We start from the raw sequence: 27,972 nt of genomic DNA on the forward strand, positions 1-27,972 counted from the left end.
CAGAGAATGCAGCTTTAACAGGAGAAGCTTTGACTTCTCTTTAATTGTTGTGACGATTAGGGTCAAGACAAGAGGGCTGGATGCTGCACACAGAGTGTGTGTGTGTGTGTGTGTGTGTGTGTGTGTGTGCATGGCATTACATCCTCCAGAGGTGTGACCTGAGGAAGGTGTAGGTGGGCTGGATTAGACGCTCGCTCCACTCCGCCTCAGATTAAATCTCAAGCCGATTGGTTGTTCGAGCTGCTTCCAAACCCGTGATTCATTTTCACGCACAAATGACCTCTCCACACACACACACACACACACACACACACACACAATGTGGAGGTGTGCACTAGCCTCACATAATCCATATAATCACAGCAGGTGCCTGTTTTTTTTTTTTGTCCTGCTGAGAAAATCCTGATTCCTGACGTGTGTGTGTGTGTGTGTTTGTGTGTGTACGTGTGAGTGTGTGTGTCTGTTTGTGTGTGAGAGACTGTTTGTAGGTTATTGAAAGATTGCTGTGGCCGCAGATAAGAGGATTAGGGTGGAATTAGTGTCATTCCTCCATCGCCGCGAGGAATAGATTCATATCGATTTTAATCAGAAACAGGACAGAAAATCTGCAGATAAAAACAGACGGAGTGAAAAGGTGGAGACGGGCGGAGCGACGGTGGGGAAGCAGGAGAAGCCCCGAGCAAACGCTTCGCCACATGCTCATGTTTGCCTTCTCCTTCTGGGGCTCTGCGGGTGATGCTGGACCACCAGCGGTAATCTAGAGACCTGGTGGATCAGGTGGAGCAGGTGGAGCCAGTGAACCCGGTGGACCCGGTGGAGCAGGTGGAGCCAGTGGACCCGGTGGACCCGGTGAAGCAGGTGGAGCCAGTGGACCCGGTGGACCTGGTGGAGCAGGTGGACCCGGTGGAGCCGGTGGACCCGGTGGAGCAGGTGGAGCCGGTGGACCCGGTGGACCTGGTGGAGCAGGTGGAGCTGGTGGAGCCGGTGGACCCGGTGGAGCAGGTGGAGCCGGTGGAGCAGGTGGAGCCGGTGGACCCGGTGGAGCAGGTGGAGCAGGTGGAGCCGGTGGACCCGGTGGACCTGGTGGAGCAGGTGGAGCTGGTGGGGGTCACTGTGGCCCGGCGATGCTGGCGTCCTGGCGGAGGAACCTGTGAGGAGCATGAAGGTGGACCTGCTGACCTGCCTGGCCGCCGCCGGCCTGGTTGCCATGGTTACCGGCGGTCGCGGCTCCGGGCGCAGGAAGCACAAGGAGGTTTTCCTCGGCGAGAACAGCAAGTTCAAGTTCGGAGGGTGAGACACACACGTTTTTCTCAATGCTGTTGCTTGGTGCTCCGCAGCGCTTCAGTAGCCATGCTACGTCAGTTAGCATGCTACGTCAGTTAGCATGTGTTAATTATGAGGCCACTTCAGACTCGGCTTGATGTCTAAATGGACTTTTAACGGGACTAGATGGAATCTAAATGTCTGCAGGTATTGAACTGTTGATCTAACGTTGACTTGCTGTCACGTCGTCTCTGTGGAGGTTTGAAGTCTTTTTCACTCCTCACATTCTCCGTCCTAATGTACTGGATTTATCAGAACCGGCATGAAGCCTCTTTGAGTCTCTCCAGAAGAAGATCCAGGTGGTTCCTCGCAGCAGCACATGCCCTGGACGTCCTCCTCCAGATGGCAGAGACGGTTTCACTCGTCTCAGGGACGGAAAAGCTGCAGTTGGAAAAAGTGATAAATGAAGGAATGCAGCTTGAGTCACTGACTTCACATCAAAGCAAACATGTGAAACACGCTTGGTGACGTCATCCTCAGAATCACACGTTAGCTTCCAGCGCCAACGCAGAGGATGAATGAATGAACGAATTAAGTGTGAATTATTCAAGCTGTTTTGTACTTTCCAAAGGTCGAGAATGAACCTCAAAGCTTCAAATATCTAAACGTGAGTTCACATCGAGGTTCAGATCAAACCACCGATGAGAAGCTCGGATCTGCAGGTCCACGATGATGTCGTCACAAGCAAAAAGTCAACTGCATTCATCTAAACCGCTGCCATTCAACCAGGGGAACCAATCAGATACCATTCAGGGTGTGCTGTGTGTAATTACAGCCGCACACGCACACACGCACGCGCACACACACACACACACACACACACGCACACACACGAACACGTTTGAGCTAATAATCCTTCAAATTAAGCTTGAAACAACGGAAGCCTGCACGCTGCTCACATACCTGCGTAAGAGTCGTGCAGCAGCCCGAGAATGTACAAAGTACCGCGTGGAAGGATACAAAGGAGATGAAGATGAGCACACGCGTGTGTTTGTTGTGTGTTTGTTGTGTGTTTGTTGACAAAGCGGCGCCTTTGATGCAAAGTTCTGACAGAAGAAGAAAAACCACAAAGTGTTTTCTCCGACAAACCTGCAATTACAGCCGTGACAAAGCAGCTAATCACCCCGCGCTGTGTGTGTGTGTGTGCGTGTGTGTGTGTGTGTGTGTGTGTGTGTGTTTGTGTACGTGCGTGTGCGTGTGTGTGTGTCTCTGCAGACGTATCGACTACAAACTGAAGCGGCAGGACAGCACTAAGACGCTGCTGATAAAGAGCGAGCAGCTGCTGAGGATCGAGGAGCACGACTTCGCCATGAGGCCGGGGTTCGGAGGTCAGACACACACACACACACACACACACCTGGTTACCATGACAACACTGGGCACATTATGTTTGTTTTTACGCAGCGGTTCGTGTCGCTTTGATCGTGCGTGTTTCTAATTTTATTGATTTATCTCCAATATTTATTTAGAAATCTTTAACAATATTTCTTATATATATTATCTTATTTACTCTCATTTTTCTCCCCCTATTTACATTTATATTATTTATATTTAGGTTCCCCTTTCTCATTTTGATCTGAAGCAATCTTTATAAATTAATCTGATCCCATAAATTCGCGGTCAAACTCACCTTTAAATAACTTCACACATCTACAGAGTTTTACTTTGAAAATATTATTCATTTCATTCCACACTGACCGGAATGTGCATCGATTTACAATGTATCTTTGCCTTTATTTCACAATTCAGTTTTAAACAAGTTCAAAGTGTCCTCGCAAAGAGAGCAACACACACACACACACACACACACACACACTCACACACTCACTGATGACGGGCAAGGGTCACCTAGACAACGGATGTGTTGCTCCCAAAAACCACCACGCTGACCCAGATTACGCATGTGTGTGTCTGTGAGGTTGTGTGTGTGTCTGTGAGGTTGTGTGTGTCTGTGAGGTTGTGTGTGTGTCTGCGAGGTTGTGTGTGTGTGTATTAACGCATTTGAGATACAGTGGGACTCTGTGTGCTCACTCAAATGTGATTGTGTGTCCCTGTGTGTGTTTTTGGTAATATAATGAGTGCCTCTGTGTGTGTGCGTGTGCGTGTGCGTGTGCGTGTGTGTGTGTGTGTGTGGGGGGGGTTGCGTGCATTAATCTGGATTAGACTCCAGGTCTGGGGCAGATGGGGGTGGGAGACGAACCGACGTGTGCGATGAAGCTCATCGGTATCAAACACACGACAACAGGAGGACAAATGGTCCATTCCGTGTTCACACTCTGGATCAGATCCACGCACACGCACACGCGTGCTCCATCTCTGGCTCTCCGTAGTGTTTCATGTGAAGCGGTGGAGTAAGGGCTACTTGAATGTGTCCTTTGTGAGCTTCCTCCCATTGAGTTCCAGGGTGAACGGGTGAATCCTGCAGCAAACGGGACCAGGACCTTCATGACAGGACAATGCTGTCGTCTCTCATCCTCTCTTTGATCCAGAGACACAGCGTCTTCAAACGCCTCCAGACACCGTCCCGTTCTCAGCTAGACTCGGACCTGGACATCCTGGACATCCTGGACATCCTGGAAATACCTGCAAGGACTCCAGCGTCTTTGGACTCTTTCCATGAGAGACCTGTGCTTTGAAAAGATCCTCTTGAAGATGATCTTGCTTTGGAAAGCTGAGGAATCAATCCAAGTCCAAGTATAAACCGGCAGAAAGTACATGTACCTTCAGAAGTACACATGGAGGCAGTACTTCCACTGGCCGCCCCTTCGCCCTGCAGCATTCACTATGACTTGTTGTGGCCTGTAGTGTGTGTGTGTGTGTGTGTGTGTGTGTGTGCTCCACACTTCCTGGTACTAGATGAGTATTTCTACAGCCTGTTGTTGTTTGTAGTGTTCTTCACAGAACGTCTCCTCAAGGAACAAAGCTGCGCTCTGATTGGCCAACGAATGTTTGTCCTCATACCTGGAATCAGGGACATTTATTGCCAAAACAAGTCAGACAGTTGCTGCATAACATTTGACAATAAGACAACATATAGCATAAGTAAAGTATGAGGCTGAGGGGATGGAGAATAAACATCTTAATGATAAAGAATTTAAATTAAAAAGGAAAAAAAGTTAAAGTTAAAAATAAAAAGGAAAAAAATAAAGGCTACTAGCGCACAGGCAGCCATGACAGGTGACACGTGGCATGTGGCAGGTGACAGGAGACATGTGAGGTGGCAGGTGACAGGAGACATGTGAGGTGGCAGGTGACAGGAGACATGTGAGGTGGCAGGTGACAGGAGACATGTGAGGTGGCAGGTGACAGGAGACATGTGAGGTGGCAGGTGACAGGAGACATGTGAGGTGGCAGGTGACAGGAGACATGTGAGGTGGCAGGTGACAGGTGACACGTGAGGTGGCAGGTGACAGGAGACATGTGAGGTGGCAGGTGACAGGTGACACGTGGCATGTGGCAGGTGACAGGAGACATGTGAGGTGGCAGGTGACAGGAGACATGTGAGGTGGCAGGTGACAGGTGTGTGCATGAGGAGTGTGAAGTGACCGGTGGGATGTCAGTCACCCAGCGGGGGGCCGCTCCGTCGATGAGCCCGGCTGGTGTGTGTTGAGTGTGGCGGGAGGTCTTGGTCCTGATGGACCTGCCAGATGGAAGGGACACAAACGGACGTTGTCCAGGGGGGAGAGGGGTCCTGTGGGACCAAGGACACGTCAGGACACGTCAATCAAATCTGCAATAGATCTCATTCAGCTCGTCTGCCCGGCGGAGGTCACTCGTGGGGCGTTTTTTTGGGGGCTCGTGGTTGAAGTCAGTTGTAGGCACTGACTGTGTGTGTGTCTGTGTGTGTGTGTGTTGTGCGTCCCTCGTGGCTGAATAGACCGTATGGATGGTGTAGGAGGACGCTCACCCGTCATCTGCGTCGTGTTGGCACAGCAAAGCCGAGTCCTCCTTGTTTGTGGTCTTTCTTTTACTGTTTGTAGTTTCTTCACCACGTTATTGTGGGTCTGTGTGACTTAAATGTCAGTTCTTGTGTCTTTGTGGAAACACTCAGCTACCTTGTGTCTTTTGTGTCTCTTTGCAGCGGCTTTGCGTCACTTTGATCGTATCTTGGTGGATTTGTGTGTCTTTGTGGTCCTTTGTGTGTGTCTCCTTTTCCGTCTCTTTGATCTCAGAGTGCGTTGCAGTTGTTCGTCTGCCCTTTGTTGTACTCGTTTTGTGCGTCTTTGTCCCTGTTGGATGTTTCTTAGCAGCTGTGACAGATTTAGGTTTCACATAACGTAGCTCTCTGCAGGAACCTTGTAGTCAGAACCCGGCTCCACGGGAGCTTCTCCTCCACTTTCCTTCTCAAACTCACGTCCTAAGATCCGTATTCCTTCTTTGTCCTCCCGCAGTCATTATTTGTTTTGTCCCTTTTGTGTCTTTTTTTAGGCATCGTGTCTTTTTCGGGTTGTTTGGTTGTATCTTTAACAGCATTATGTCTTTTTTAAGTAGTTTTTTGTGAGGTTAAAGTGTTTGTAAAGCCCCCCCCGCCCCCCTAAAAGCCGCGGTGCGATTTAACCACCGAGGACGAAGCCTCTCGCTTGTTTACACCAGCTGATGAGATGCTTCCCCCGGCGGGCCGAGCTTCTTCACCACACTGGTGGAACTGGACGTTCTCTGCGGTCCCCGTTCGGAGCAGAACGTGTGTTTGTGGGTCTGCGTGTGTCTGCAGCTGTAGGTGTAGGGGGGGGTTGGTGGGTCTCTGTTATGTCTTTGGTTTTAAAGCATGTTAAACCACTTTGTGGCATTTCCTCTTTTTGTTAATGTGTCTTAAATAAGTTCTGTGTAAACTCAAGCTGAAGATCTGGTTGTTGCCGTTTGGGTTTTTGCAGCCAGTCGAACCAAAATGTAACAGTTCACTTTAATGAAGTGAAGCCACTTTGTAACATGATTAAGGATGAAAACACAAACGGACAAATCTGTGATAGAGGCCTGTCAATCACGTGTAGCCCCGCCCTAAAGCATCCCCGCTTTATGGTCTATGAGAGACCTGTCAATCACGTTGAGCCCCTGTTTGACTCTAAATGGACCGTAATCTACTAGATGAACATCATGCTGCACTGAAGAAGACGTGAGACCGATGAAGTCATTTCCTTATAGACGTCTATGGGAAGTCGCCCCTGCTGCTGTTATTGGTCCTGCTTGTATCGGGTTGCACAGTCGTGTTGTGCGATCTCGCTGCTTCGATGTGTCGTTTTACTAAATCAAAGTCGACAGCCGAGCGAGATGAAAAAAACCTGCGAATCAGTGAAACCGTGTGTGTGCGTGTTGAGGATACGCAAACACACGCTGGTTAGGTCTGTGACCCCGTCTGGACGCGGTTTACCGCTTAAATTCCTGTTTTCACCCTCAAGGCCAACGGGGAGGGGGGGGGGGGGGGGGTGTGTTGATTCCACTTGAATGTTGGCGGCTCAATAACCACTTTATTTAATGAAGTTCATCTGACCATAAAGCTCCAGCTTTGTCCTGCCATGACACACACATATAAAAAAAGCACACGGCGGTGAGGACTCAACGTTTGGCGTTACCTCGGCAACCAGCGTTCTTCAGTGGGAGAGATCGTGAAACAGAAGGTCACTCTGCTCCCCGCTGCTTTCCGTCCCTCATGTCGAGCCCAGTTCACGGGCGGCGTGTGCAACAGGACCAGCTTTATATGATGGAACATCTGGAAACCTTTATTTCAGTCAGGAGACAACGATTTATTAACACAAGCTGTTGTTGGGGCTTGGACGCCATCCAGCCGTGGGATGGAGCAGATCATCCTTTGGGAGTCCAGACACCGGTGGGGGTGGTAGAGTATACGGTAAGTTGCCAGATTCCCCTGCTGATTGCAGGGGTCCGGGGGGGGCGGAGGGTTGCGTCTGGTGCCTCCTGAAATGACAGCTTACAGCCACAGAGATGAGAACAGCTTTTAACGTTGACAGCCGCGATTGGTTTACAGAAAGTGCCTCCGCCCCCAATCAGCTTGTGGCATAACCCACATCGACCATAGATACACCATATATATATATATATATATATATACCGTGTATCTAGGGGTACACGGCGGCCATCTTGGTACAAACATCTGTGAGATTCAGCTTCCTCGGCGCCTTCATCAAGTCTTAAAGCTGAAAGCTGAAAGCTGATGAGAAAATGACTCTACTTCCCTTCTAATTCCCTCAGTAAACATTAGAAACATGAGTTTATGGCCTCAGTCTGTAGTTTAAAGTCTTATTCAATACAGCATGATGTTCTTCTAGTAGATTATAGTCCATTTAGAGTCAAACAGACCTCAAGGCAGGGGATTGGGGCGGGGCTTACTGTTTATTTGTTTATTTAAAAGCATCCCCATTAGCTGACGCTGAGACGACAGCTAGTCTTCCTGGGGTCCAAAAAATAAAAAAAATACATAAAAGAACAGTAATCACAATCACAATTACTCACATATATAAATACACACAAAAGACAAGAAAAAGTAACAATTCTGAAAGTACTGATTAAAGTAATAAAAAATAATGCAAAACACCAGGACACATGATACAACCTCGCTCAACCATCCCAGACGATGATGCTAAAAACAAATGCAGTCTTAATCTTTTTTTAAACCAGTTTTTCCCTTGATTTCACGAACCCCAACTGGAAGATTGTTCCAAAGCACAATTGACCTATAAAACACGGCCCTCTTCATAGAGTCAGATTCAGGTAGGGGTAAAGACATCTGATTATTGACTACTCGCCCCTCTTGTGTAATGTGAATGCATATCTGAATAGTAAATTATATTGTCATAAAGAAATTTAGGAATGATTGTTAATGATTTTATGAAAATATGCTAACATATTAGCAGATAGTCTGTGCTTGACCAGCAGCCAAGCAAGACGGTCATGCATCTCTGCAGTTCGCAAAGAACAACCAAGAACCAGTCTTGCAGCCTTATTTTTGAGCCACTTGTAATTGTTTTAAATGACTGCTTGCTGCAGCACACCGTACAACACAACAGTAATCCAGATCAACAACTGTGAATTTAGAAATTGTGCACATGTACGCGTTACTGCTACAGCTCTACCCGTTTTAGCAACCACTTAGTTGATGTGATCAGACCATGACAATGTGGGATCCAGCCAAAGTCCAAGAAGCTTCACCTTTTTTACCTGCTGTACATTTTGACCATTTACTTGTATATTAATTTTCGGATTATCAGATAGTCTATGCTTAGAGCCAAATATATATTACTGTGATTGACAGGTGTCTAATAGAGCATAAAGCGGGGGTGCTTTAGGGCGGGGCTACACGCTGATTAACGGTACAATGGAAACCCGTTGCTGTTCATTCAGTCCTTCCTTGAAAACGTCTGTGTCTTTCTGCTGCTCCAGAACCTTTTCACCCGTTTCACTTCCTCTCCGCCTCCCCGGCGCCTCCACGATGGATTTGGTGATCTTCCTTTACAGAAAAAGGCACTTCTGCAAACGTTGGTGTCAGGCGTTGGTCAGACATCCGCTGCGTGTCATTAGTTGAGGATCATTTACAGTTCACAGGTTGGATTTATCACGTCAGCTCACAGTCGCCATGGCTCATTCTTCTTCTGCGCTGCCCTCATTGTTAAACCTTCCAGCGCGCCCTGAGAGCGCGCGCCGCGGACGGAGGCCCCCGGCTTCCTGTTTGTGTGCAGCGGTCAGCTGCTGAAGAGGTCTCACGGGGTGATTGACGAGGTGTGTGTGGTAGGAGACTTTCACTCCTTCAGGGTTCGATCCCGTGTCGGGAGGAGAGACGTCTGCGAGCTGGAAGTAGGACGGAGGTCCTGGTGGAGGGCCTGAGCTCCACCCGGAAAGGCCTCAGGCCTCTCGCCTTCACACCGTCTCCTCCGCCTCGACTCAGGGGTTTTAAATCACTCACTCTGATCCTTGGTTTCAGGCGCTGCGATCCCCGTGGGCATCGACGTGCAGGTGGAGAGCATCGACAGCATCTCAGAGGTCAACATGGTGAGGATTACACCATCTTTATTCAACATAACTTAGTATTACACCATCTTTATTCAACATAACTTAGTATTACACCATCTTTATTCAACATAACTTAGTATTACACCATCTTTATTCAACATAATTTAGTATTACACCATCTTTATTCAACATAACTTAGTATTACACCATCTTTGTTCAACATAACTTAGTATTACACCATCTTTGTTCAACATAATTTAGTATTACACCATCTTTATTCAACATAACTTAGTATTACACCATCTTTATTCAACATAACTTAGTATTACACCATCTTTATTCAACATAATTTAGTATTACACCATCTTTATTCAACATAACTTAGTATTACACCATCTTTGTTCATCATGACCCAGGATTACACCATCTTTGTTCAACATAACTTAGTATTACACCATCTTTGTTCAACATAACTTAGTATTACACCATCTTTGTTCAACATAACTTAGTAGTACACCATCTTTGTTCAACATAACTTAGTATTACACCATCTTTATTCAACATAATTTAGTATTACACCATCTTTATTCAACATAACTTAGTATTACACCATCTTTATTCAACATAACTTAGTATTACACCATCTTTATTCAACATAATTTAGTATTACACCATCTTTATTCAACATAACTTAGTATTACACCATCTTCATTCAACATAACTTAGTATTACACCATCTTTATTCAACATAACTTAGTATTACACCATCTTTATTCAACATAACTTAGTATTACACCATCTTTGTTCAACATAATTTAGTATTACACATGACCCAGGATTACACCATCTTTGTTCATCATGACCTTTCTAAATCTCATTAATTGTACCAGGATGTTTTTTTTAAATGTAAGATTTAATCCTTTGTTAAAGTCCTGTTGTATTTGATCGTTGAGCATTATTTCACACAAATACAAGTTTGAATGTGAGGTAATGCTGAAGATAATAAATAAACGTAGGACTTTCTGGAGTGAAAACATAACTTCTTATCTTCACACTAGAGGAATATTTCTGCTCCGGTCCTTGAATGAAGCGCACCCCTCCTCCTGGTCTCCTCCCTCAGGACTTCACCATGACGCTGTACCTGCGCCACTACTGGAGGGACGAGCGGCTGGCCTTCCCCTCCCGCACCAATCGCAGCAGGACCTTCGACTCGCGCCTGGTGAAGAAGATCTGGGTCCCCGACGTCTTCTTCGTCCACTCCAAGGGCTCCTTCATCCACGACACCACCACGGAGAACATCATGCTGAGGGTCTACCCCGACGGGAACATCCTGTACAGCGTCAGGTAGGAGGAGCCTCGCCGGTGCCCTGTGGGGGTCGTCTGCTTCAGAAATGAACGGCCAACACCTCACATGTCAGCTGGCTCATGTCACCGCGGAACCAGAAGGTCATCTAAAAGGAGAAGGTCATCTAAAAGGAGAAGGTCATCTAAAAGGAGAAGGTCATCTAAAAGGAGAAGGTCATCTGAGGGCAGAAGGTCATCGGAGAGAAGGTCACCTGAAAGAAGTTCATCTGAGAGAAGGTCATCGGAGAGATGTCTTCTGGGAGAAAGTCGTCTGGGAGAAGGTCATCTGGTAGAGACCTGTCAATCAGCATGTAGCCCCGCCCTAAAGCGTCCCCTGCTTCATGGCCTGTTTGACTCTAATGACCATCATGCTGCACTGAAGAAGACTTGAAACGCTCTCTATGTGTGCATGTATATACATGTATGTTTGTATATGTATGTTTACATGTACACACATGCTCTCTCCCATCTAACTGAGTGCAGCACGCGGCGGCTTCAGGGGTCAGGGGTCAACGCACACCAGAAAGAAAGTTGCGTTAATAATAACACAACAATAATCTCACAGATTAACTGTGTGTCAACTTTGACAGCCCTAATATACACAAATGTATTAATGTAAATATATTTATGTGTTGTTCCAGGGTGACGGTGACGTCGCTCTGCTCGATGGACTTCAGCAGCTTCCCTCTGGACACACAGAACTGCTCACTGGAGCTGGAGAGCTGTGAGACGGACACACACACACACACACTACACTTATATTTTTAATAAGTGAATCTAATATGTATAATAATGTATATATAAGATGCCCCCCCCACACACACAGATGCGTACAACGAGAACGACCTGATGCTCTACTGGAAGAACGGGAACGACTCTCTGAGGACGGACGAGATCGTCTTGTCCCAGTTCTTCATCGAGCACTTCCAGGCCTCCAGTGGCCTCGCCTTCTACAGCAGCACCGGTGTGTGTGTGTGTGTGTGTGTGTGTGAGAGAGAGGTTATTGTTTTTGGTAGTAACTTGGTAAAAAATGGAGACATATAACCAGAAGAGATTATTAATGCGGCGCCCCCCCCCCCCCCTCCCTCAGGGTGGTACAACCGTCTCTTCATCAACTTCATCCTGCAGAGGCACATCTTCTTCTTCATGCTGCAGACCTACTTCCCCACCATGCTGATGGTGGTCCTGTCCTGGGTCTCCTTCTGGATCGACCGGAGGGCCGTGCCCGCACGCGTCTCCCTAGGTGACCATGGCGACGCCCACGTGTTGAATCTAATCTAGCTCCTCCCCCTGCTGGATGAAAGGTCCCTTAAACACAGGGCAGACATGTAAATACATCATCATAACTACTGTACATGAACATCACAGTTACATATGGAAACCCTGAGTTAAAGCATAACAGTGTTGTTATTGTGTACGGATTCAAAGTGGGACGAGAATCTGGGAATCCTCTGAATCTCCGGGGCAGGACAGCAAAGAGTGGAGATCTAGTGGAGTGTTTTGCTCTCAGTGAGGAGGAACAAGCAGTTTATCACATGCAGAGCGGAGAGGTCAGAGGTCGGGATGTCGGGTTGGACCAGGTCCTGGATGTAAGCTGGACCCCATCCATTCACAGCACGGTACCTGAGCACCATGTTTAGAACTGGATGAGCCACCGGTACCAGTGAAGAGAGCGGAGGAGTGGAGGAGTGAGGGAGAACTTAGGAAGGTTAAAGACCAGTGGAGCTGCTGCATTCTGGATGAGCTGCAGAGGTGGAATGGTGGTACCAGGGAGAATGAAAATAAGAACCTGTGTTAAATGAGCTCAGAATGTTCCTACGGGAAACCTCAGGACCACCGCCGGTCTTCACCTGGATCATAACCCGTCTCTCTGGCCTGCAGGTATCACCACAGTGCTCACCATGTCCACCATCATCACCGGAGTCTCCTCCTCCATGCCTCAGGTAGCTGTCTCTGTGTGGCCTTCAGGGCCCGTGGGGCTCTGGGACTGAGAGTGTCCTTCTTGAGTCCTTCAGGGTCTAGAATCCAGCCCAGAGATATTACCTTTTAAACTGTTAATATTTTAATAATTTTCAATGTTTCAACTGAATTTTCATTGAGAGAAATGTGGACTTTGATTCATTTTAAACTGCCATAATTAATAAAGAATAAGCAGCAATAACAACTACATTAACACAATTCAAGTGGTGTGTTTGAGGCCCTGAAATAATGTTCTTGTGGAAGCAGCAACACATTTACAATAATAAAAAAATACATGAAGTCCCCTCTGATTGGTCCTCATATTCCCAGGTGTCCTACGTGAAGGCGGTGGACATCTACCTGTGGACCAGCTTCCTGTTTGTCTTCCTGTCCGTCATCGAGTACGCGGCGGTGAACTACTGCACCACCCTGGAGGAGATGAGGAAGATGAAGAGGGGGAAGGTCAGCAGCTTCACCTTAGTGCCTCCATCTAGTGGACAAACGGGGTCATTACAGCCTCACACGCGCTTTATTTATTTTTAAAGAGCACTACACATAATAAACATGACAAATGTAACCATGCAAAAGTAAATAAAGTACATTTATTTGATTTACATTTAGATGAACTTTCATCTTTTCATTAAAAAAAAAAAATTTGCTTCTTTTTTCTCCTCACAAATGAACTGTTGTTGGTTTTCCGATCAGTCAATTGATCCATGAAATCTATTGATCACAGCAATCAAACCCCACGCTTCCTCCTTGGAGGATTATCACAGATTAAATGTCTGTGGGAATCTTTTGTGGAACTTTTCAGATCCCGTCCACCTTCAACGCCAGCCAGGCCATGGCGTTCGACGGCTGTTTCCATGACAACGACGTGGAGCTGACCCCGTTCTCCCGGGCGGCGCCGGCCCTGACCTCCGACCCCCTCGAGGTGCCGCCCGGGGCCCCGGAGGGGACCCGCCTGCGCCGGCAGCGCTCGGTGCGCCAGAACGTGGACCTGTTCGTCAGCAACAGCTACCTGGTGGACTCGTACTCGCGCGTGGTCTTCCCTCTGTCCTACCTGCTCTTCAACACCATCTACTGGAGCCTGTACACCTGAGCCGGCCAGAGAGCATGCTGGGGGATTCCCCGCGCGCGCACCTCGCAGCATCCACTGCGATCAGCCACGCTCACGCACACGCTCACGCACGGAGCGGGAACTCTGCGTCTGTTTGTTTAATAAACTGTACGAGGGATTGTTATTTTATACTCTGATATTTCACTGGTCAGCTGCAGAGAAATACTAGTGAGATATTTACATGGTGATGTTCACATACTCTATGTGTACTTTAGTTTATTTAAAGTGGATTCATGGTTGTTGGTTTTTATACAATTTCGAATTAGCAGCCTGCAAAGACGTGACAATTAAAAAAATATGACTGCTCTTTTACAATTGTTATAAGTCTATTTAGACTATTTTATGTTAACAGTAGAAATATTTAAACAAATATTAAAAGGGTTCCAATTCTGAAAATGAAAGAATACCTGATTTTTATCAGGATCAGAAATCAGGAATGATGGTCAAAGATAGAAATAACATAAAAGTATTACATTTTTATGACATATTTTGTACCTTAAAGCACATTTATGACAGGTTGAGTATTTCTATAACTATTTTAGGAATATGGACTTTTAGACAGTTTCTTCCGGATCCCTCCCTCGTGGTGGAGTAGTTTATTCGATGAAATTAAAAAGTGCAAATTGATTTATTCTTGTCGTTCTGTCCGCGGTCTCATCCCAGCAGGTGGAACCGTTATTACGAACTTACTTAACGTTACAACATCCGGGTCTCATTGAAACGCACGGCGTCCAACTGCTAACGTGCGCGTCAGGGACGTCGCGCGCGTTGTTTTAGTTTAGTGCGCGACTGCGAGAGGAGAAGCTGCGCGAAACACACCGCCAGGAAGCAACAGGTGAAGGACGAGGAGGCGGACAGGTAACGGGCGACAGGTGAGTGACCCGCTCTTTTATTGTACCACATGACGTTGAGGGAGGTTAGCATAACATTAGCTTCGGCTAACCGTTAGCCTCGTTTTAACGTCCTATTGCGGACGTAGGCTAGCTGCAGGTAACGGTAGCTGGCTAGCGGTTAGCATAGCTGGTGACGTGATGTCCGTTAGCGTTCTGTTTGCGCCTGAAATGCCGTTTGAATTCGTGAAGAAAAGACGTTAAAAACTCTTACTTGTGTTATTATCTTATTTTATTGTGTTTACTGTTTCAAACTACACCAATCGAGGCTCACACGCAACGTGTTAAATGTAAGCTAACCGCAACTCTAGATGTTTGTTTTTGTAGTTTTTGTAGCTTTGCGTTGATATTTAACCGCAAAAAAAAGTTTCACCGTGGAAAATATGTTAAATCCATGATAACAGTTTGAATTTGAGGATTTTACAACGGCAGAAAACTTACTTGACTGTTGGTTAACTAAGCTAGCTTAACTGCTGAAGATCATTATCACGATGTCCGTTAGCTATCTAACGTTAATGACGTTTAGCCGTTATTTTCAGTTCGTTGTCGGTTAGGAACGTTACTAACAGTTTACCTCGATAACTTAACGCACTTTCACATGATCTCTGTCCGGCTTCTATCTGTCCGTTTTTATATTAACGTGATCTGGTGAAATGATGATAAAACGTTAAAAATGAATGTTAAATGTATATTGGGTTGTTCGGTGGATGTTCAGCTGCCGATTGAGTTTGCATGTTGTTAATCTACATATTTTAAACATTTGAGAAGGAATAGTAATGCGAGGCGGGTTTGAAAGAATCCTACATTATTCCAACGTTATAATTTGGCGACCTGGAAGCAGACAGAAGCTGTCCCACTTTCCACGCCGTGTCCCGGATGTTTGAACCTGTTGAAAGGAAACGTGAGAATGCGGTTCAGGTCACGTGATACAAACCCAACTGTCAGGATGCTGATTTACAGATTTATCAGGTGATGACATGAATGTCTCTAGATTCCTGCGTCTTACAGTTGTGCATATAATGTAACGTTAGATACATGTTTGTCATTGTGAGGGGGTCACCTGCTCGCCACAAATACGTATTATATCAATGACTCCGTTTACGTCACAGAAGTTCAATTTACCACTTACAAATTCCAAAGACAGTGATTGTTATAGTTGTTACAGTGTTCCTGTCCCCCTCCCACAGTTTCCGTGGTGACCATTGACAAAACTCGGCCGTTGAGTCACATGACGTCACACCAGAGCTCTTTGTGTCCAGCTGATCTACCGGTGCCGTTAACGCTTGGAGCGCCGCGTCCTGGTTACTACATCTACCAGGTACTGAACTATGACCCCCCCCCATCTCAAGACACTCCCTCAGCCATCCGGTCTGGTTGGTTCAACTTCATTGTAAAACTTAAACAAATGTAATATATATAAGTCTTGTCCGCTTATTATATTGACCAAAATATACACATTATTTCCAAATCCCAAATTACCGTATACACCCGCAGACCCGCAGTCACACATACAGTAGATGTATGTAGAAAGAAGAAAGAAACAACAATATTTAAATTGTTAAATAATCACGAATGATGGAAACAATACAATTGACTGTGACACTTACACCATAACCTGTTTGATTGTTGGGGCCCGCCGGCCTTTTGGAAGGAGGGACGCTAAAGCAGAACTGATGTGAGTCAAAGGGAAAGGTGTCAGTGGGAGGGAAGGATTCATGAATGGTGGACGGGGGGAGAGAGAGGAGTGGACACGGAGGGAGAGGGAGAGGGGGGAGTGGACACTGCCGCGTTACTGCCCTGTGATTGGTGGCTTCTGGGCCATGTGCTGACCCCTCTCAAACTGTAGCCTAACTAGGGCTCCCATACATTCCCTCACACACACACACACGCACAAAGTGGTGTGCAGCCCTTGGTTGAATGGCAGGGACATGTGAGTGCCTTCACATTTGCTATTCTGGGCAGGGGAGGGGAAAACCCGGGGGGAGAGAGGCAAAGCCGGGGGGAGCAGAGGGTCTTTTCTCTTTCTGCATGTGGCTGGACGGTCGTGAGGAGCGGCTCATGATTGTATCTGGTGTTGTGTAGGCTTCTAGTGTGCGTGGCCATAGCAGTCTTGTGCTTTATTCCCACTTTAGGCCGGAGAAGATGGGGTGCTGCTTTAGTAAGGAGCTCAACCCCGGCCTGCCAAGTGAGAGGAGCGGTCTGTTACAGCCCCCGCGGAGTGAGGGGACAGACCGGGTAAGGCAGCACGCTGTGGCTGTGGCTCAGCATGTGTGCTTGGACGAAGAGGACACACGTGTGGCAGAAGGACCGGCTCAGAGGAAGCGTCAGGAAGAAGAGGTCGGGCCTCCACAACGGGACCACAAAGTTGCGACGGATTTGTCCGTGATCGACAGGGACGGCACCGTGGTGAGCGACGCTATTATTAACAGGACGGGGACAAACCTACACACAGACCAGCACAGGGAGCCAGGCGGGACACATGCTCCTAGGCCCAGCTGTGAACCAGCACCGTATATGGAGGTGCCCACGCGCACTCCAGCCAAACAGAAGATTCTGGAGAATGCCACACTCAGGGCTCAGTGGTTCAATCAGCTCCCAAACGGGCAGCACAAACCGGCAAAATGTTTGTCAGCTACCTCCATGTTTCCCTCCCGCTCTGCTGACATCAGGCAGAGCGAGGCGTCCGGCCATCAACCCAACGCTGACCAGGACCAGGAGGAAAGCCAGGAGGTCTTTGTCGACACCGCGGCACTGTGTCAAGGTTTTGAGATCAGGACCCGGAGCTTCTACAGCATATGTTCCATCGACGTCGACGACCTTGAGCAAGAACACGTCCAAGGCCAATCGCAAACAGCTGGAACGACACACTTCCACACAGCTGACGGAGGAACAGCTGCTCTGCCCTCTATAGTGGAGTCTCCGGTCTCCAGCCAATCACACACTGAGGCATCCACAGTCCGGAACCACGTCGCTGAATCCAAAACAGCCAGCCAGTCACACCATGAGGAACCAGCTTCAGTTCAGTCTGCACAGACAAGCTCACCAGAGGAGACCACGGTAGCTCATCCTGTTGTGTCTCAGCTGGTGGACTCCCCGTGTGACCCCCTGACCCCGTCCAGCAGTCGACGAGCCCGTGAGGAACGCAAAGCGTCCGCGGCAGACGACACTCTGCTTGAAGCGTTGGACGGACAGACCGCTGCAGAGGATGAATCCAAGGATTACATGTCGATGACGTCACACACAGACCAAAGTGCAGGTATGGAGGAGGACGATGAGCTCGTGCAGGGTGAGACGGTGGGAGGATCCGAGCAGAGGGACGGTGTGTGTTCAGGGTTAGAGGGTGTTTACGTCGGGGGCCACAGAGCAGCACAGGAGACAGTGGGGGCTCCTCAGGAGGAGGAGTTAGATTCTGACTTCAATCCTCTGGACGATCATCTACCTCGCGAGGCTCACCTGTTGACCCAGCAGGGAGGCACCAGTTCACCAGCGCCAGATGAACCTGCTCACCCAGACACGCCCAGCCCGAGTCCTCCAGAGCCGGACTTCCACCCACAACCGCCACTCAGTGAGGGCAAACCGCCGCTAAAGAGCAACGCCATCCCTGTGTGCGACGGCAGAGTGCACAGTGAGGAAGAGGAGGAGGCCGTACACAGCGGAACAGCAGAGACAACTCTTACCTCCGTGTCCTCTGTGTCCTCGGTGTCCACCATCTCAATCGTGTCTTCTCTTCCCGTTGAACTCACTGCCTTTTCCTGCCACACAAATGCAGACCTGCAGAACACATCTCACCCCCGTGACTCCATCCCGTCTAACTGCATCAGATCCGACCAATCAGACGACCCCGCCTCTGAACTGAGCAGCACCGAGCCTCCTGGTCAAGACGTTGAAGCTCCATCCTCTGACTGTGAGCTCAGCAATCACAGGTTGGACGACAGCGGAAAACAGCTCAATGGTCCTGATGTGGAATCTGACGTTGCCATGGTCACAGACGAGGATGTCCTCATTAGCGACAAACAGCCTGTTGGAAAAACCAAACCAGAAATCGGCGAGACAAGCAAACAAGTAGCGACAGATTTTACAGATGTTTTACCTAAAAAGCACCAAAACGGTTTCCTGTTGTCAGGGCAAGGGGACTGCCACACTCCCCCAAAATCAGTCCCCTCCAGTGTTTCCTCTGACAGCGTGAAGCCTAAAGTCCACCTGCACGTGACAACGTCTGCACTGAGCAGCAACATTCCTCCAGAAGCCCCCGAGACCCCGGCTTGTGGCGCCGAGACGGAAGCCCTCGCCTGTGATGAGTCCTTCGTCATTCTTGCTGACTTCAGCTGCCTGGATGATCCGCCCTCGGCTCTGGTCTGCCAGCAGGACCTCCCCGTGGTCTCCGTGGACCAGGCGCAGATCGACCTCTATGCCTCGACTCCGTCATTCGAGATCCACTGCGGGGGTCACGAGCCGCCTGCGACTGCCGAGGAGGGAGAGAGGGAGGGAGGGATGATGGAGATGGTGTCCGAGCTGCTGGGGGAAGACGCAGACTCCATCTGCCGCCTCTACCCCCACCCTTGGATCCAGCTGGGTCTGGAGGAGGGCTGCGGGGCCTGGGCACAGGGCGCCACCGATGCCCAGCCCGTCTGCAGAGACGAGAGCGCAGTGGGCGGCGTGGAGCGGATCCCGGCGCTGGTCTCAGAGCTGCAGCCGTCGATGGCTCTGCTGGGAGCGTACCCGTTCAGCACGGTGATGCCTCAGGGACGCTGTGTGTGGGACTGGCACACGGAATACACTCCGGCTGTAAGTGGGACGACGATTAGTTGAGGTTAATGTCTTATTCCCCAAAGTGGTGAATCGGTCAAGGAGAAAGAAAAGGTCAAAGAGTGGAGGGCTCACTGTCCACTCAGACCCCCACAGTTATGTAAGGAAAGAAAGAACAGTTAGGATGTGAACTCTTATAACATAACAAAGCACAGTGAACTCATCTGTCATCTGAGGATGGAACTCAACAGGTTTAAACATGGAGGGAGATTAAATAGCATTTGATTTTGTGGATCGAATTCAATCCGACTCTTTCATATTTGTATGTTTGTTATAAAATAATTCTGTCCTAACATTTGACATAATGGCTCTTACCTCAGGGACCCGTTGCTGCCCCCAGCCTTAACCCGAATGCTGAGGCATGGACCAATCACGCCTTTAGCTTGGAGGTCACAGGCCCCGCCCACCTCCAGACTGAGCAGCCATGGCTGCAGTACCCCGAAGTTCTGACCCGTCAGGAAGGTAAGCGGTTTTATTTGATATCATGTCCCTGAGTCGCAGGGCCTCCTCGCACTCAATGTCAGAGTATTAGCGGCCATTCAGTCTCTGGACCGGATGCATGCAGCTCAGGCACAGGATGTTCTGCTGATTGTTCAGGGTACGAGCTGCCGTTGCAGCTGGAGAACGCGGGCCTGACGGAGGCTGAGGTGGAGGCGGATCTGAGTACACTGGAGTACCAGACGCTGTCTGCTGAAGCCGCTCTAGTCAACGGAGAGACACCTGTGATAAGTACGGACCCGGCGTAATGATGCTTTAACGTGAACATCACACTGAGCAATGAGTACTGATCACATGGGAACCTCCTTTGGTTCCAGATGAGAGCAGCGACGAGCTGAGGAGCTTTTTGGAGTCCTGCCTGACCAGGTAACAACTCACCTGGGCTCCCGCTTAGTCACTCAGTTGGATTCTTTCACACATGTTAACAATACATGAGATATGTAGGTTTGTCATACAGTGCAGCACCTCCCTTCTGATTCATGCAGTCACGATAGACACCTCCTCTTCTGCCCCCAGGGAGCACCTCGGTAACGACCTCTACCTCCACTCCCAGATGGACAACGACCAGTATGTTTCCATAGCGACCCTGGCCAGCCTCGACAAGGTCAAGAGCCTCAGCACAGACGTGGAACTTATCTCCAACATCCTCCAATGTCAGTGTTCTTTTTTTTCTTTTCTTTTTTCATCCACTTCAATCGTGGCCGATTTCAAAGGCGAGATTGTTAAACGTCTTCTGGCCGTGCTGAGTCTCTTCTCATTGGTCGACAGCTCTGCCGCTGGTTGAGATGGCTCCGTGTGGACAGAAGGTCCGGCCCGCTCAGAGCCGCTGCGTGGTCATCTTGAGGGAGATCTCCAACAGCACGCCTCAGGAGGCAAGGCCACCCTTCCTCTCCTCCTCCTCCTCCTCCTCCTCCTCGCTTGTGATGACGGTGTGTTTGATCCCGTTGTGCTGCAGGAGGTGGAGTCTCTCTTTGATGGGGAGAACGTGCCAAAGTTCCTGAGCTGTGAGTTTGTGAGCAACGATAACTGGTTCATCACCTTCAAGTCCGAAACCGACGCGCAGCAGGTAAAAGTCTCCTTCCAGCTTCAGTTATTGTTCTACAAGTTTAACATGAAGATCTGATGACCCAAAAAATCCTACATTTAAAAAAAGATTAGATTGATCTTTTTTCTTTTTTAAAACACTTTCATGTCTTTGGAGAAGTTTGGATCAAGTCTAAAACTATTTGTGTTACTGATGTTTGATCAGCGTTAAATCATGAAAGCTGCTTTAAACAATTCAAACATGTTGTGATCTTATTATCTGATCGCTAAGGTGCTGATGTTATGGGGGGGGGGGGGGTTACATAGTTCACTGTCAGACATTAATTCCCGTCTGTAGGCCTACAAGTACCTCAGAGAAGACGTCCGGGAGTTTAAGGGAAAGCCCATCATGGCGAGGATTAAGGCCAAAACCATGGCCGTCACGTCCTTCGCTCCCAAAAACGGCTTCAGACCCCCCCATCTGGACCAGTGCAGCAGTCATTACGCCCCCTACTTCCCCCCTGGGACCTACCAGCAGCCCGGGCCCCCCGATCCGCTCTATGATCTGGCCAGCGAGGCGTGGGCCTCTCCTGCCCCGGGGTACCAGGACTGCGTGCAGGTGAGAGCCAGCGACTCCTCTGCTCGTCTCTTCTGCTGAGCGCCGCTGAGCCGCTGTCGTTTGTGTCAACAGAACCAAACACTGATGAACGACTTCATGAACGGATTCTCCAACTTGAGGCCGTACGCGAACAGGCCGAGGTACACGCCGTTCTGACCGGTGGCTGTGATGTCATCGTGCGCTGTGCATGTGATCCTGGTGCGATGGTCCCTTTCTTCCAGGAGAGGCTCCAGGTGGTCCGACTCCAGAGACCGCTGGCAGTCCCGTCCCAACGAAACCCCCCCGGGGTCAGAGCAGGTGGCCCCCGGCACTCCACCGGCGCCGGGCAGAGGGAGGTCACGCGGCAACTGGCGTTGGCAGAGCAGAGGGGGGAGAGCGCCCTCTGCTGATCGAGGAAGGTAACAGACCACCGCGGCAGAGGTTTGGTGGGGAGCCGCTCTCCACACATACAGGACCATGGAGGACAACTTGCTGGTCCGCCTTAAGGGGTCGTCGCCTCTAAGTGAGCCTGATCCAAAGCCGTAGCTAACTCTGAAGCCACCAGCTTCACTTTAATCACCAGACACAGGAGCTCAGAACGTTCTCCTGGGTTCTCTGGTCGTGTTCTGTAATGATTGTAGACCGTACAACACGTTGCAGTGCGGCATCAACCTCCTCTGAAGCTGTAGCATCATCAAAGGTCACGTGAAATAATGGAGTCAATAAACGGGGAATGATGAAGAAAGTGACAGCCAGTGATTAAAGCTGATCTTAGTGAGCGTTTGCCCCCCCCCCCCCCCCCCCCCTGTTGAGTGATGCTCTAAACCAGCTGTGTGTCTCTGAAGGAGAGCCAACTTCAGCCAGAGGAGGAGAGACGCCGCCAGGACCTGGGACCGATCAGCTGAACCCACTCAGGTGAGTAGCCAGCGAGCATCATGGGAGTTTGTAGAGTTCATTCTGTTGTGTCTTGATTGTATGTGTATTTGTGCAAGTTGCCTCCCTGCCTGCCGCCCCCCCCCCCCTGAGCTCGGCCTCACCAGCTTCCCTCCTCTGCCTCCGGCAAATACCGCCATGACGACGGCAGCTGCAGCCAACGGCAACGCCAAGGTGACCAAGTGTGTCTCTGTCTCACACACACACACACACACACACACAGTGGCCGTACTTAACCCTCAGACACGTCTTCTCTGCTGCTCCTCTCAGACTCCAGTGAGGAGCAGCAGCACGATTGTACCAGAGCCAACGGCGTCACCAGAGCCTGAGCAGACCTCAGACCAGTAAGTGGGGAATAATCAATAATTCTCCACACGACACGATCAGATCATCTCACGTGCTGAGTGACGGGCTCTGCTCCTCTCTGCAGGAAGGAGAAGGAGCGAGCAGCGGCGACCACGGAGGCCCGAGACCCTCCGCTGACCCAGGACCAGCTCTTGGTAAGATTGCTTATGGGCCCCTGAACATCTCCTGATAACCAGATGACACTTTTCAGTTGCTTAACGCCTAAAAAGCTGCGTTCTGGTGTCATGTGATCTGTCTGTTATTCTTTATGTGCATCAAAGCAACTTGCGTGTGCCTGCTGGGGGTGTTGAGGTGGTAAAGAGTCAGATCTGAGATCAGTTTGATGTGGAGTGGACAGCTGTGATAGAACCTGACCCCAGATGTGCTCTCATTGGTCAGGAGTCCAAGAGGCCGAGCTATGCCGAGATCTGCCAGAGAGCGTTTTCCAATGAGCTGCCGCCGCCCACTGACCCCGCCTCTCCAGAGGCGGAGCGCACCCCCACCTTTCCGGGCCAGCCCGCGGAACCGCTTCTGTTGCCACGGTGATCGCATCCAGTGGAGAAAAGCCACTTTTTCAGTGTCCTGGGTGTCATACGGACAGGGAATGTGTGCATGTGATGTGCTGTCATTGGACCCGTCTGAGGCTTCTCCATGAAGCCTCTTGGACCCGGACCTGCACAGGAGGGCGCCGTGGGACCCGGACTCTCCGACCCCTCAGGGTGTCTGGCCCAGTTGATCTGCAGATCGACGTTCGTTCCACTGGTTGTAGTGTTCTCTCTGTACAGGATGTTCCTTGACTTTGTTTGTGTTCCACACATGTGCGTCGTTCTCTGAGTCGTTCTGTTCCAACCCGTCTCCCAGTTCGTTCCCGTAGACACTGGTGAGTACTGGGAGGATTCATTCGATCACACTGAAAAGCACTGAATTCCAGCTCTTTCTCTTTTTTATTTCATTTTAGATTCGATTGAATGTCCCGTTTTTATTTGTCTGGCTCCAGGCGACATTCTCTCCCTTTAGAGACACCTTTTTAAACGTGAGCGGTGTCGTAGTTGTGGCATGTGTTACTTTGTCTGTACGGGTGTACATATTATTGAACAGATATTAAAATGCCTTTTGAAGTTAGAATTCTTAGTTTGTGTTTATTCATGAAGTCCATGATTGTATCCCAGTTATTTGTTCCCATTTATTCATGTGTATATCCAACGTGACACAATGTGTGAACCGGTTCAGTCTCTCAACCAGCAGATGGCAGACGAGTTACATCACAACTAATGATCCTTCTGCCGCTTGTACAACGCGGGAGTTTGATCAGAGGAGGTCTGATGAATGTGAGAGCATCACGAATGAATACCCTGTTAGTCGGTTCCATCACACTGGACCTCATTAAAGGGTTGAAGGTCACATGAGAAACAATGAGCACATCGAAGGGCAGCGGGTGGAGAGATGTTTAGTAGTGGACATCATACATCTGTCATCTCATGACCTGTGAGTGACATTTTAAACATAATACCAAATGAACATTGAATGAGAGACCATCCAAATTGATATGAAACACTGAATTCTATCGTTCAATTAAGATAGAATTATTATTATTATTATTATTATCCATTATCCATTATAATCTACTGGAACAATTTAGGGGTTATTTTTCTTTTTTTATTAAACAGATGTATTTTGAATTAAATTCATTATTTATTATTATTTTCCTCCATTTACTAAAGTCAAAACTCAAATATACGCTATGAAAGGTAAACACACCTCAAAACTACAGCGTCACCGTGTCCGGTAGGTGTGGCCGCGCGCCCCCTGCCGGTGATGAGCGGCGGCGCGCGCTGCCTCCGTAGAGTCACGTGACCCCAGCGGAGAGAAGCTGCAAACGGCTGATAGTGTGCGTCTGTGCGAGCCTGCCCACCACCCCCACCCAACACCACCCAGCACCACCCAGCACCACACAGCCCACCGAGCCGCCGAGGAGCCGGGCGCCATGAAGGACCCCCGTTAAGAGAAGAAGAGGCCGCCGGAGCCAGATTTCTCCTCTTTGTTCTTCTTCGACGCCTCGTCGTCCCTCCGCGCCTCGGCGGGAGGAGGAGGAAGAGGAGGAGGAGGAGGAGGAGGAGGAGGAAGAGGAGGCAGCCGTTGAACCGGGAGAGCTGTGCGTGCGTGTGTTTTCTACGAATGGCGGACCGCGAGGCGTCGCCGATCCCGCTGGAGACGCGGGCCCGGCTGGCGGAGCTGGAGCTGGAGCTGTCAGAAGGTGAGGCCCCCCCTCTTCCTCCCCCCCCCCGTCTTCCTCACCACCGTCATCATCCTCACCGGCAGCCGCTCGCTACTAACGGAATCTCACCGTTCACCCCCCCTCCAGATGTTAGTGGGCGCGCGGGGCCGCGTGTGGCCGGGGGAGGGTGAGCGCAGCGCGGGCAGCTCACTGCGGCTCCGCGCCTCTTTGTCTCCGCCGCTTTAAAAACACGCGCACGCACGCGCACATCCGGTGCGTCCCGGGTCCAGAAAACAAACCTTTTTTTTTTTTTTTTTGACCTTGAGATGTTGACACGAGCAGCCTACCTGAGCGTGCGCGTGCACGCACGTGTGTCTGTCCGCGTGGACGCGCATGTGTGATTTAACAACAGCATCGCGATGCAGTGCCGCGTGACGGAGCGGCGGCGCGCTCCCGCTGCCCCGGTGATCTCCCGCCGCTGGGGATGAAGACATGATGAGATGATGACAAAGAGGAGATGAGGAGGAGGAGGAAGATATGAGGAGATGAAGAGGATGAGAACAAGCAGATGATGAGGAAGATATGAGGATGAGATGATGAGGGGGACGAGAATGAGATGAGGGGAATTATGAGAGGATGAGGAGATTATTAGGAGACAATGAGGATGAGATGATGAGGACATGAAGCAGATGAGGAGGAGATGACAATGAGGTGGAGGAGATGACTCTCAATCACAGCCCTGTTGTTCCAGAGGGGGTTTGTGCCTTTACATAATGGGGGGGGCATGTTTTATTCATGCAGGCTTCGGGGAGGCCTCCATCCAGAGGGAGGAGAGTCCACTTCCTGTGTAGATGTCCCTTGTGTGTCTCGTGTCTCTACTAACAAAAACCTGTAGGGCAAGCTGAAGTACAGTCTCCTGGAGGACTATGTCTCTGAGAGGACTAGGTCTTCACGAGGACGATGTCTCTGAGAGGACTAGGTCTTCACGAGGACTATGTCTCTGAGAGGACTAGGTCTTCACGAGGACGATGTCTCTGAGAGGACTAGGTCTTCACGAGGACTAGGTCTTCACGAGTGTGGGTAGAAGGGGAAATGTCCTCACATGAATATTTAAACAACACAGAGCTGCTCAGGTGTGAAACTTCTCTTCTGAATATTTCACATGGGATCAGAGCTCAGTTTTTATTTGGCTTTTATTCTTCGTTGTGGTTCAGTTACTCAATGAATTCGCTGAATTCACCTGAAATATGGAGGCTATAAAATCCATATCATGGTATTCAGAGATTCTGACGCATCGCCGTATATCACAGCATTGCCTTTTTCATGTAAACACATTAATTCATTGACCCCAAAAAGGCGGCTACCCGAACAGCTGTTCGGCGTTAGACGCGACTGGCCGGCGTGTTAGCTTGTTAGCGTGCTAGCTCGCCGTGGCTCGACAGACTTAGGTCGGATTTTCCAAAAGCAAAAAGCCTCCAAACGGACTGGGCTCCTCTGTGGGACTCAAGTTGTGTCGTTGGAGCCTCTCTGGTCTCCTTGTTCCTCCTGTGTCTCTTTTCTGTGTTTTCATGGAGCAGCAGAGTTCTTGTTGTGAGCTTTACCCAGAATGCAGTTGCAGATAGTTTATGTGTCACAAGCTTGTTGTGTTTCACCACGTTAAAGAGTGTTTGTTGTGCGTTATTCATTGTAGTTATAAAGTTATAACCAAGACTTAATCTCAACGCGTCAGACAAGCAGCTCCGGCTGTCAGTCGACCCTCCGTCACCCGCAGAAAGAGAGAGAGCGTCAGTCAGGTTATGAGCGTAACGTGAGCGGTTCATAGGAGATCCTACCGGTCATTGCCATCTTTTTCATTTAGGGCCATTGAACAGGAAGTGCTCATATTAGGACTGGGGAGGACGTAAGGACGCTGTTTACGTCAATCAGTGTGTAGCCCCGCCCTAAAGCGCCGCCTGCTTTGTGGTCTGTTTGACTCTAGGAAGGTAGGAAGGGAAGTAAGGGAGGGAGGGAGGAAGGGAAGTGTGAAGGGAGGGAGGAAGGTAGGAAGGGAGGGAGGAAGGTAGGAAGTGAAGTGTGAAGGGAGGGAGGAAGGTAGGAAGGGAAGTGTGAAGGGAGGGAGGAAGGTAGAAAGGGAAGTGTGAAGGGAGGGAGGAAGGTAGGAAGTGAAGTATGAAGGGAGGGAGGAAGGGAAGTATGAAGGGAGGGAGGGAGGTGTGAAGGGAGGGAGGGAGGACTCAGAAGCGGATAGAAGCCGTCTAGACCCACATCTTCAGGAGGATCATGTCAGAACTCTGTATGGTTCCTCTGATTCGACCTCCACCAGCAGGTGGAGAGGTGATGCAGGGGGGGTGGAGGAAAGGATGTGAGTAGGAGAAGTGATGGAGGAGAGGAAGAGGGGAGAAACACACACACACACACACACACACACTGGCAGGTATCATTACCCCACTTCTCACATCTGACGCTTCAAATCCAAGATGGCCGTCTCAGGCTTTTTTTTTACTCCAGGAGAGCCGTTGCTAGGCAACACCCTCCCTACTCTGCTGTGTGCGAGTGGAAGATGGCGTCTCCCCGTGGACGTGCGCGTGTGTGTGTGTGTGTGTGTGTGAGAGAGACAAAAAGAAATGTTGTGCTGCGGTTAATCCGAGAGGCCTCACTCAGATTAACACACAAACACTCACACAAACTCACACACACACTCACACACACACTCTCACAAACACTCTCACACGTATTCATTCACACACACACTGACAGTCCAAGAGCAGCACAGATGTGCAGATTGGACCCAGATGTTCGTGCTGTTTTCCACGGTCAGATTGTGAAATGAAGTTTTGTATTTCATTCGTTTCCTCCCTCACCCCCTCCTGCTCTCCCCCCTCCCTCCCTCCTGAGCAGCGCATGTGGATTAATCCACTGCGTAAAGTAGTCCCTCTGTTTGTGTGATGAGATCCCTGCC

The 27,972-nt window shown here is 49.5% G+C and overlaps 3 protein-coding genes and 1 long non-coding RNA gene across 8 annotated transcripts in view; 3 read left to right on the top strand and 1 right to left on the bottom strand.

The window, feature by feature from the left end:
* Window positions 1–424: 424 nt before the first annotated feature.
* Window positions 425–14,332, top strand: LOC120813024 (gamma-aminobutyric acid receptor subunit rho-3). Its single transcript, XM_078096332.1, has 10 exons — window positions 425–1,290; window positions 2,539–2,651; window positions 9,254–9,321; window positions 10,403–10,626; window positions 11,268–11,350; window positions 11,453–11,590; window positions 11,717–11,869; window positions 12,508–12,569; window positions 12,916–13,047; window positions 13,400–14,332. Exons 1-10 carry the CDS (start codon window positions 1,160–1,162, stop codon window positions 13,685–13,687), a joined length of 1,392 nt encoding a protein of 463 aa, XP_077952458.1. The 5' UTR covers window positions 425–1,159; the 3' UTR covers window positions 13,688–14,332.
* Window positions 12,061–13,066, bottom strand: LOC144390134 (uncharacterized). Its single transcript, XR_013454202.1, has 2 exons — window positions 12,946–13,066; window positions 12,061–12,644 (listed from the first exon to the last, which is right to left on the bottom strand). It is a non-coding gene; the product is annotated as an uncharacterized LOC144390134 (long non-coding RNA).
* A 6-nt stretch (window positions 14,333–14,338) lies between the features above and the next one.
* LOC120813023 (uncharacterized) lies at window positions 14,339–23,923 on the top strand. 3 transcript variants are annotated; one of them, XR_013454200.1, is made up of 17 exons: window positions 14,339–14,577; window positions 15,783–15,913; window positions 16,728–19,380; window positions 19,722–19,863; window positions 19,999–20,130; window positions 20,217–20,265; window positions 20,416–20,552; window positions 20,668–20,771; window positions 20,855–20,965; window positions 21,281–21,541; window positions 21,614–21,681; window positions 21,763–21,939; window positions 22,366–22,435; window positions 22,513–22,627; window positions 22,724–22,797; window positions 22,884–22,953; window positions 23,198–23,923. XR_013454200.1 is itself a non-coding variant. In XM_078096324.1 (16 exons), the coding sequence occupies exons 3-16, from the start codon at window positions 16,738–16,740 to the stop codon at window positions 23,342–23,344; spliced, it is 4,377 nt and encodes a 1,458-aa protein (XP_077952450.1). In that variant the 5' UTR covers window positions 14,339–14,577; window positions 15,783–15,913; window positions 16,728–16,737; the 3' UTR covers window positions 23,345–23,923. The 3 variants fall into 3 exon arrangements, 2 of the variants coding, with proteins under 2 accessions (XP_077952450.1, XP_077952451.1); XM_078096324.1 differs by having other exon boundaries at window positions 22,366–22,627; XM_078096325.1 differs by lacking the exons at window positions 14,339–14,577; window positions 15,783–15,913 and having other exon boundaries at window positions 16,611–19,380; window positions 22,366–22,627.
* Window positions 23,924–24,510: 587 nt separating this feature from the next.
* LOC120813532 (disco-interacting protein 2 homolog C) overlaps window positions 24,511–27,972 on the top strand; it is a 23,728-nt gene continuing 20,266 nt past the window's right edge. For all 3 annotated transcript variants that reach the window (XM_078096321.1, XM_078096323.1, XM_078096322.1), the window contains exon 1: window positions 24,511–25,052. In XM_078096321.1, the coding sequence (XP_077952447.1) occupies window positions 24,974–25,052 (79 nt within the window). In that variant the 5' untranslated portion in view covers window positions 24,511–24,973. The remainder of the gene's footprint in view (window positions 25,053–27,972) is intronic.

Source organism: Gasterosteus aculeatus, chromosome 21 (assembly GCF_964276395.1).
Source record: "Gasterosteus aculeatus chromosome 21, fGasAcu3.hap1.1, whole genome shotgun sequence".
Lineage (NCBI taxonomy): Eukaryota > Metazoa > Chordata > Actinopteri > Perciformes > Gasterosteidae > Gasterosteus > Gasterosteus aculeatus.

What these genes read in the sequence shown, in the direction of transcription:
- LOC120813024 (XM_078096332.1), top strand. Translation starts at nt 1,160, where the DNA reads ATGAAGGTGGACCTGCTGACCTGCCTGGCCGCCGCCGGCCTGGTTGCC. An exon ending in GCATCTCAGAGGTCAACATG is followed by an intron (nt 9,322 to 10,402) that starts GTGAGGATTACA and finishes CTCCTCCCTCAG; the next exon opens with GACTTCACCATGACGCTGTA. An exon ending in GGAAGATGAAGAGGGGGAAG is followed by an intron (nt 13,048 to 13,399) that starts GTCAGCAGCTTC and finishes GGAACTTTTCAG; the next exon opens with ATCCCGTCCACCTTCAACGC.
- LOC120813023 (XM_078096324.1), top strand. Translation starts at nt 16,738, where the DNA reads ATGGGGTGCTGCTTTAGTAAGGAGCTCAACCCCGGCCTGCCAAGTGAG. An exon ending in GGTACCAGGACTGCGTGCAG is followed by an intron (nt 21,542 to 21,613) that starts GTGAGAGCCAGC and finishes TTGTGTCAACAG; the next exon opens with AACCAAACACTGATGAACGA. An exon ending in CCTGAGCAGACCTCAGACCA is followed by an intron (nt 22,798 to 22,883) that starts GTAAGTGGGGAA and finishes TCCTCTCTGCAG; the next exon opens with GAAGGAGAAGGAGCGAGCAG.